Genomic DNA, 8,823 nt, shown 5'->3' with positions numbered 1-8,823 from the left:
CAGAAACAGTTTGCCCTCTTTTAGGGGACGTCTGAGGACCTGGCATGCTTCCCTGTGGCCACAAGCCCTAGACACAATAGGACGCGTGGCCCATGTCCCCTCCATGGTGTGGTAGTTTCAATAAGATGCCTGGAGAGGCTAGTCACCATTGCTTTTCCCCAGACCACTGTTCCGAAGCCACAGGGTATGGCCTGCACCTTTTCTGCGTCCCCCACAGAAAGCCTATGCTCTAAGAGTTGGAGGGAGCCCCTTGCTGATCGTGCTCATGCTGGGGCTTTCTGCCTCTGTTCGGGGCCCAGGGTTGCCCCGGCCTTGGTGACGTCTCTCCAGCGTGTCGACACAACCCCGTGGTTCCTGGTGCTGCAAACTGTGCCTTAGTCTGTTGACCCATGATGACTGGGGTGTGTGTACCACTGAGTCTAGCCCCTTGCAATGGCAGACATGGAGGTACTCAGCATCCATGGTGGTTCTCTCCCTGTCACACTTGGAGACATCCTCTGCCCGTTCTCAAAGCACATGTGTCAACATTGACAAGGGCCGTGATTTGTCTCAGGCCTGAGATCCATCTGTGTACCCTTGTAAATGGATATGGTTTGTCTGCTGGAGGTGCCCAGCAAAGGCCTTTCTCCTTGAAATGGCCCAGGGTTCGGACATGTTGATGCCCAGAAGATTCCAGAAGCAGAGGGAGGAAGCACAGCCCCACAGGCTACCCTAGCTGGCCTCTCTTGCCTTGAGTTTCAGCTTTCATTTGAGCTTTTCTCCGCTGGACTAAGGGGGCCCAAGGAAGCAAGGGGGGCTTCCGGTGGGGAGGGGCGTGGGGGGACTGAGGTCTGGTGTGCCAGAGGAGGTAGATGTCAGGGATGTGAGCTGAGGCTGCTGGCTCAGGCAGGGGTGATGAGAGGCCCTGTGTTCAGAGACCCCAGCAGAAGCTGCTCATGAACAGTTTGCCGCTTTTCACTAGGCCTGGTGGCTGGAGGAAAGTGGGTGACCAGGAGCCATGAAGCGCAGTGCTTTAGGGATGTGGGCTTTGGGTCTGTGTCCAAATACCAGCTCTTATTTGCAGTGTCTGGAGCAAGCCCCCTCACTTGACCTTGCTCAGTTTCTGTCTCTGGAAGGCAGGAGTAGTCCTAGGATGTCCCTAAGGGAATCCCAAGAAGGACTGAAGTGTGTGTGGGACGAGGGCTTGCCACGGCAGCAAGCAGCATGCCTTGTGAACGTGAACGTCGGCTTGCCTGGGCTCTGCAGGTCTGTCAGCTGGTGGTCGGGAGGGGGCAGCAGAGGCCAGGCTGAGCCGCCTTCACCGGCGCTTTCTCAGGAGCCCAGAGAACCCTGCAGGAGAGACTTCAAACTCGCACTCACCAGGACCCCTGGAAATCTATGAAGACTGGAGTCCCGGGTCCCACCTCCAGAGAGTCGAATCAAGTAGTTCCCAGCACGACTCCCACCCCCCAGTCTGCAGTGTCAGCAGACACCTCAAGTGTCTCTTATGAGGGCGGTTCCACACTGAGAATCACCGTGAGAAGTGAAGTCCTTGGGCTCAAGGGTCATCTGGCCTGGAAGTTAGGAGGGTCTCCCTGGGAAGGGAGGAGAGTCCATGCAGGCGCAGCGTGCTAGAAGATGGGGAGCTCACTGGCTCCTAGACTGCTCATTGGAAACCCCCAAGTCTAGGGCCCTGTGAAGTATGGAATCTTGCATCTTGAATGGCATCCACCACCACCCCCCCCCCGCTACACACACACACACACACACACACACACACACACACACTCAGGCAGATCTCTAGGGAAGCAGGGTGAGACGTGTGGATCTTGTGGCTACTCCTGTGCGTGCACCGCAGAGCTCCTGAGGAGCCTCGCCCCTGAACCCCCTGAACCACTGCCCTTCGTAGGTCAGGACGATGGTATTATTACAGATGAGGAAACAGGCTCAGAGATCATAGGGCGTGCTCAGGTTCGGTGGTGGCAGGACAGCCACTACCTCTGGGTTAGCTGCCAGCTAGTGGGCGCCTGGAAGGTAGGGAGCCAGGCCTCTGTGCACTGCTACTCCTGTCCTTTTCTCCAGCTCTCCAGCTCCAAAGGGAAAAGAAAACTGGGACAGATTGGCTTTGACGGGCCAGGCACCTTCCCATCAGAAGCACATACCCTGAGTGCCTTCCAGCCAGATGTGGACCAGAGGTGGGTGAGAAGGAGGGGGTGAGCTCCATGGGGTGGGGGCTAGCTGGGCCTGCAGTTCCTTCCCGCTTGGGACTGGGAGCCGGGAGGATGCCAAGGCACTCCTGCTGCCGTCTGCGATGGCCCAGCGGCTAAGGCTGGGTGTGCCCAGGATGTCCACCCCCTCCCCGAGTAGAACCCTGGAGTCCCTGGGATGTGTAATCCACAAACAGAAACCCTATGATATGACTCTTGCCACTTTCCACCTCCAGGTATTTTATTACCTAAGAGGATTCATACACTTAGGGCAGCTTGGCTGCTTTGTTCCAAGACAACCCCCTCCCAGGTATGCACAGAGGTTCTTAAATTAATTCTACCTAGAATGCCCCGGTGCCAGAATGATACCCATTTATGCACATAGCATGTGTGGTTTTGCAACAGACTCTGAAACACCTTTACATTTTTAGGATTGTAACTTGCATATGCACAGCATGCTTTTGTGGGGGTGCACCACAGTGGGAGCTTCAGGTACTGGCCCCTGTACGAAGCAGGGATGAGATGGGCCGGGAGCAGACACAACCCAAGCTCTCTGGTTTCCGAGGGCACCAGTAGCAGCAGCAGCGGCGGCAGCGTGCAGTCTTGAACTGGGTCCCGATGCAGTTTTGCCTGCAGTATTCAGGCCCTCTCTGAGCCAACCTTTTCTCCCAGGAAAGGCTCTTCTCGCATCCAAAGGCTCTGGGGCAGACCGGGAGACAGAGGCCAGGCCCAGCCTGGGGCTCCCTGGCCGGTTTTCCTGCACCGGCCCTTCTTCGTGCCTCCCACACAGCCGGCCAGGATGTGGGAGCAGTAGGAGAGCCCGCTGAGACGCAGGTGCGGCCAAGGAGATGAGCAGGAAGCCCGGGCTCACCGCCCCAGACTCCGATCCAGCGCACCAAAGCCAATCACAGCCTGTGCGCACTGCATCTCTGGCACACCGAGGGGCCAAAGGAGCGGGTGCAGACGCAGACGGAGGCTGGAGAAGTTGCTGGAGACTGGGGAGGGTGCCGGTTGAGCTGGCATTGGATTTCTCCTCATCAACCCCACTTACCAGAGCCTAGGTCCTAATTGGGGTGCAGTTTCCGTGGCCAGGGAGGGAGGATGAGGCCCATTCTTGCCTGTGGAGGTTGCCCGGTTCCAAGCGCAGCGCACTTTCTGCGCTGGAGGCCTGGGGAATTTTCTCTGGCCTGGTTTTCCTGAGCACTGGTGGGATGCGGTGGTGGCCTCCACCCCAGGAGGACAGTGTCTTCTCCCCTTGCTGCCAATATGCTCCCGGAGTGCAGGGCCAGGCGCATGCCAGCGGCAGCGGCTGTGCCCAGGGAGAACTGCTGCCCGACGCTTCGGCCCACCAGAGACCCCAGGGATGGAGTCACCGGCCTTTTCCTGTACCCTTTATCTCGCTTTTATAGACAGCGGTTAGTTTGGGACATTAATTGCCTGGGCGAGTTTGATAATTTTGATGTAACAGAGCACTGGAGAAATTACCCTCATGTCCAAAATGTCAAATTTGAGAAGAACCAGGTTCAGAGGCTTGCGACCCCACGACGCGGAGAAACTGCGGTGGGTCCTGAATGGGCGCACCGACAATGTGACTTTACTGTGTTTGTTTTCTTAGGTAGGCAGGAATTGGAATAGAAGGAGGGTGGTCGGGTTGGAGATGCAGGTTTTAGACAGTGTTCCCCCACCCCATTTTCAGGAAAGTGTTCCTGAATGGAAATGTTTTTGTCACCTTGCTTTCCCACCAATGGTTCTTTTCTCGCTTAAATTTTACTCAGTTCTAAGTTGGGGAAAACCAAGTATAGAGCACCAAAAACAAACAAACAAAAACCCACAAAAAAACCCTCAAAAAACAAAAACAAAAAACAAACTCCACATACAAAAAAGTTAAAGTTTCACAATTTATAACAGCTAGAATATGGAAACAGTAACGCCTGAAACTCCAAATAAACTCCCACTGGTGGCAAAAAAAAAGGTAAAAAAAAATCATCTATATTCTTGTATCTATATGGTTTTCCCTGGAGGAAGGAGGGACACAGTTTTTCTTTCAACATCTGATTATTTCTTTAAAACAAGAAATGACATTTAGAGGGGCAGAGGGCTCTTCTTAAAAAACAGAAGCCAAGAAAAATAGTTACGCATGTCCAAATTTCACTTCAGCGGGAAGTGAAGGATGGAAAGAGGAGGATTAGCAAAAAAGAGAGACAAAAAAAGAAAAAAGTATTCAAAATAACCCATGTTTTACATATAAAACAAGTCTAGAGATCCCAAGCTGGTTTCTGTGTATATTTTGGGGTTTGGAAGATACTCCGCAATCCCAATCCCAATAAAATACTCATGCGATTTTATTTCTAGTTGATACAATGTTAAAGGCCATGTACAAATGTTATACATTTTTATTTTTGTTCTTTTTTTAGGAAAAAATACACAAAAGGCAAAACATCCTCAAATTGTCATTTTATACAGTGCAGAAGGAAATTTGAAATACGTGTCACAAATGCTGCACCTCAGCAGCCAAATACTAAAAAAAAGGGGGGGTAGTCCTTCATTTTATATATATATTTATATAAACATATGGAAATTTGTTTTTACACAGATCGGACTTTGTTTCAAATTTACAATGGTTCTCTAAAAAAAAAAAATTCTACGCGGCAAATATTGCCAACAAAGTTACACCATTAATACTGATAAACGGAGGAGCCTATGCGGTGTTTCGATTATTAGGGAAAGAAAGTAGAATAAATAACAGGATGAGCCTTGCTATAGTTTAAAAAAGTGCCTTAACCTTTCTGCGTCGCCGCAATCCTGAATTCGTGCGCTCACCGGCCTTCCCTGCCCCCGCGCCGCGCTGTGTTCCCCTCGCTCTCACACCAGCACGTTTTTTACAGTAGAGATCGGGAGACAGTCGGGTCTTGTGAGAAAAACACCCGCCAAAAAAGTCAAAATGCAATTCGAAACAAAACCAAAAAGGACTGTAGAGAAGACAGAGGAGGGCTGAGGGGACGGCAGAGGCCCGGGGAGCCCCTGCTTCTGGGCTCCTTCTAGTTTCCTTTTGTAAGACGAACAGTGGCTTCAGAAATGCAAGTCCGCACAAAGATCCACCTGTGGTTGCTGGAGGGCTTCTGAGATGGGGAGGAAGACGTGATTTCTTGCCCCCCCTTCCCTGCAAAACACGGCTCTAAGAGGAGACTTGCGCATTCCAACACATTCTTTCCAAAAAAAAAAAAAATTAAAAATTAAAAGATAAATACTCAACCAAAAAATAAAAGTATTTGATAATGATGGTCTCACATGCTTGCCTTTCTTCTGAAAACCTTCCCCCACTTTTGCCATTGGAGGGAAGGCGGGGAGAGGCCTCAGCAGAATTCTTGTTTGGATGTCGAGGGTTTCCCCCAACACAGCACCTTCTCAGCCGGCTTCCACTGGATCGAAAATAGATACTTCTACCAACAGCTGTAGTCAGAGCAGGCCCCACAGCCACCATTTGTTAATTTTTTGAAGGAGTGTGGGAGGAGGTGCTGACCACCACGCTGGGTCTTTGCCTTGGGGATTCCTTTCCAAATAATCCGGGTGGGTAGGGGTCAAACCCTTGTCTTCTGCCTACGGTTATACCTCAAGAATAAAGCAGTTTCTTGCGATGGGTTCCGGGGGTCCCCGAGCCAGGCCGCCCGTGCCTGGAGGGCCCCGCCAGCTGCGGCCTCACATCACGCAGGGCTTGATGTCTTGGTAGGTGACCTGCTGGTGGTAGTAGGAGCCACTGCCCGCCGAGTGCATGGATGAGGACGCCATGGTGTTGAAGGAGAAGACGAACTCCTTGCGGTCACACATGCCGGGAGACTGGGAGTGATACCTCGGGATGCCTGCGAAGGAGGCAACAGGAGGGCAGGGAGCAGAGTTAGGGTGGGCGCCCCGGGCTCCGGCAGAGAAGCAGCGCTCCCCGGCTCCGGCGCACGGCCCGCTGCCTCCCTACGCCCCACCGAGGTGCCAGACTCCCGGAGTTCCGGCCTCGGGCGGGGCCGGGCGGCCCCGGATTTCGGGCCCTGGGCTCTGTGCTCCAGCAAAAGATCCCAGGACCCCAGGGATGACCCCTGCTCCTGGGTGCCTGCGGCGTGGGCCTCTCCCGCCTCAGGCACCAAGCTCCAGGCTGGGGCTTCCTGAAGCCCCAAGAGGAAGGGGTAGGGGGCTGCCAAGGGCCAGCAGACCTCGAGGAGAGCCGGCCTCCACCTCCAGGGCCAGCCCAAGGCCTGTGCCTAGGGCTGGGGCACTCACCTCCCAACCCCAAAGCCTGCGGAGGCCCTGGTACGGCTGGAGGCTTCTCCAGGGGGAAAGGCCCCTTGGAGAACAGCCGTCTCCCCCTCCGCCAGGGGGTGGAGAGGCAGCCGCAGCCGCTGGGAGTTTGAAGCAGCCCAAACAGGGAGATCCCCGCGGAGAGGGGGCCCTCCAACCTCCAGGCCGGCTCCTGCCTCCCGCGGGAGGCTGACAGCTGAGCCCTGACAGGCCTTGCTTAGCCCTTCCGAGCTCTTTCCAGAACCAGGCCCAGAGACGCTGGTGGGTGCTGAGCTGAGAGGAGAGTGCTGGAGGGGAGCCTTTCCTGCCTGGTCCTTCTCAGAGGGGTGGGGAGGAGTGTACCTGGGGAACCGAAAGCCTGGATCCTCAGAAACAAAGAGTCTGTGGGGCCTGCACCTCTCACTCTTGCTCTGGGCCTGGCCACAGTCCCTCTCTGCCCCTGTCACCACAAAATGTCCCCGAACTCGACCTCCCCACGGCCAGGCCTGGTTCCCTGGGAGGCTGGGGTGCCGGGCCTCCGAGCACCCAGCCCAGGCAGCTCTGGGCCTAACTCTCTTTTTCTGCCCAGGCAGCCTTCCGGTGGTGGCGAATATAGGGGAGGCCCAGCCAGCTGGCCAGGGCTGGGCTCTGGCTCCATCCTGGGAACTTGATGAGGTGTGAGGGGCTAAAGATTTAGAGGGATGTGGAATATCAGGGGCCGAGTCTTTTTGGTGAGGAAGGGGCCTACTTGGCCAGGCTAGGGACTACCAGCAGCTGGGAGTTGGAACTGAAAAGATGAAACAATTATCTTGCCCCAAATCTGCCCTCCCCCCTCACTGCACTCACCCCGCAGAGGGGGGCATGCGAGGCTGAGAGACACTCTGGAGAGCTGATGACCTCCGGAAGCAGTGGGGCTGGCATCCCACAGGAGTGGCATCAAGCTCTCGCCCCTGGCTGCCAGCGGCTGGGGGTGGGGGTGGGGGTGGGGGCCCGGTTCAGCACCCAGCTCTGACAGACGCCCGAGTCCCCCAGGCCTAGGGCAGCCCGGGTCTCCCCCACTCACCTTGCAGGTCAGCTGGGGCGTTGTGACTGTTCTGGTGTAGATACGGCTGGTCCAGGGAGTGCGTGGAGAGGCTGCCAGACAGGGGGTTGGCTGCGGGGTTGCAGGGGGACAGGGGCTGCTGCTTGATGTAGGAGGCGCCGCTGTTGAGCGCCGCGGAGGCCGAGGGCGGCCAGGCGGCCGTGGAGCCCGAGTAGACGGCATGAGGCTCCATGACCCCGCTGGCGGCGGCGGGCAGCAGCGGGGAAGCGGGCACGGAGCTGTCGTGGTGCGGGTACTCCGCGGCCGCCGCGCCGCCGCAGCTGCCCATGTACGAGTGGCCGCCGTTGGCGGGCAGGTGTGGCACCGAGTGGCTGGGCAGAGCCATGCCGTCCACGTTGCCCGGCAAGTGGCCGTTCATCATGCCCAGGCCGCTCTCCAGCGCCAGGCTGTTGGGCGGGCAGGAGAGGCCGCCGGCGGAGCCCTGGAAGCCGTAGGTGTCCGGGAGGTGATTGAAGCCGAGCCCGTTCATCATGCTGTACATGGGCTTGAGCGCCTGGCATTTCCTTCGGAAGCCGCGGGGCCGCCGCCGAAACGAGCCCTCCTCGAACATGAACTCGCTGGCCGGGTCGATGGTCCAGTAGTGGCCCTTGCCGGGCCGCCCGAGCCCCTTGGGCAGCTTGATGAAGCACTCGTTGAGCGAGAGGTTGTGGCGCACCGAGTTCTTCCAGCCCTGGTAGGAGCCGCGGAAGAAGGGGAAGCGGCTCTGCAGGAACTGGTAGATCTCGCTGAGCGTCAGGCGCTTGGTGGGCGAGCTCTGGATGGCCATGACGATGAGCGCGATGTACGAGTAGGGCGGCTTCTCGGGGCGCCGGATGCCCGCGTTGGTCTTCTTGGCCTTGGCCGGCCCGGACGCCGCGGGGTCCATGGCCGCGCCGCCGCCCCCGCCGCCCCCGCCGCCGCCGCCGCCGCCGTGCGGTGGCTGCTGCTTCTCGGGCGCCGAAGACATCGGGTGGCTGCTGCCGCCGCCGCCGCTGCCGCCGCTGCTCTGCGCCGCCGACCGGCCGGGAGGAGGAGGAGGAGGAGGAGGAGGAAGGGGAGGGGGGGGCGGAGGGCGGGGGGGAGGGGGCTGCGCGCGCGGGGCCGGCTGCACCTCTGCCGTCATCCGCGGCCCCAGCGCGCAGCGGGCCTCGGCGCGCCCGCCCTCCCCCGCCCGTCCGCCCCGAGGAGCCGCGGGAGCGGCCGGCGGTTGGCGCGGAGCCCCCCTCTCCCCGGCTCCCTCCCCCCCGCCTCCCTCGCCCTCGCCCTCGCCCGCGCCCTCTCCCTCTCCCTCTC

The 8,823-nt window shown here is 57.7% G+C and overlaps 1 protein-coding gene across 1 annotated transcript; it reads right to left on the bottom strand.

The window, feature by feature from the left end:
* Positions 1–4,560: 4,560 nt before the first annotated feature.
* On the bottom strand, positions 4,561–8,505 carry FOXF1 (forkhead box F1). The gene is made up of 2 exons (XM_055306216.1): positions 7,513–8,505; positions 4,561–6,043 (listed from the first exon to the last, which is right to left on the bottom strand). The coding sequence occupies exons 1-2, from the start codon at positions 8,495–8,497 to the stop codon at positions 5,883–5,885; spliced, it is 1,146 nt and encodes a 381-aa protein (XP_055162191.1). The 5' UTR covers positions 8,498–8,505; the 3' UTR covers positions 4,561–5,882.
* Positions 8,506–8,823: the final 318 nt, after the last annotated feature.

The sequence above is a fragment of the Nyctereutes procyonoides genome, unplaced genomic scaffold, assembly GCF_905146905.1.
Source record: "Nyctereutes procyonoides isolate TBG_1078 unplaced genomic scaffold, NYPRO_anot_genome, whole genome shotgun sequence".
Classification (NCBI taxonomy): domain Eukaryota; kingdom Metazoa; phylum Chordata; class Mammalia; order Carnivora; family Canidae; genus Nyctereutes; species Nyctereutes procyonoides.
Note: the sequence above shows the minus strand (reverse complement) of the source record. Positions and strands in the feature narration are given on the sequence as shown.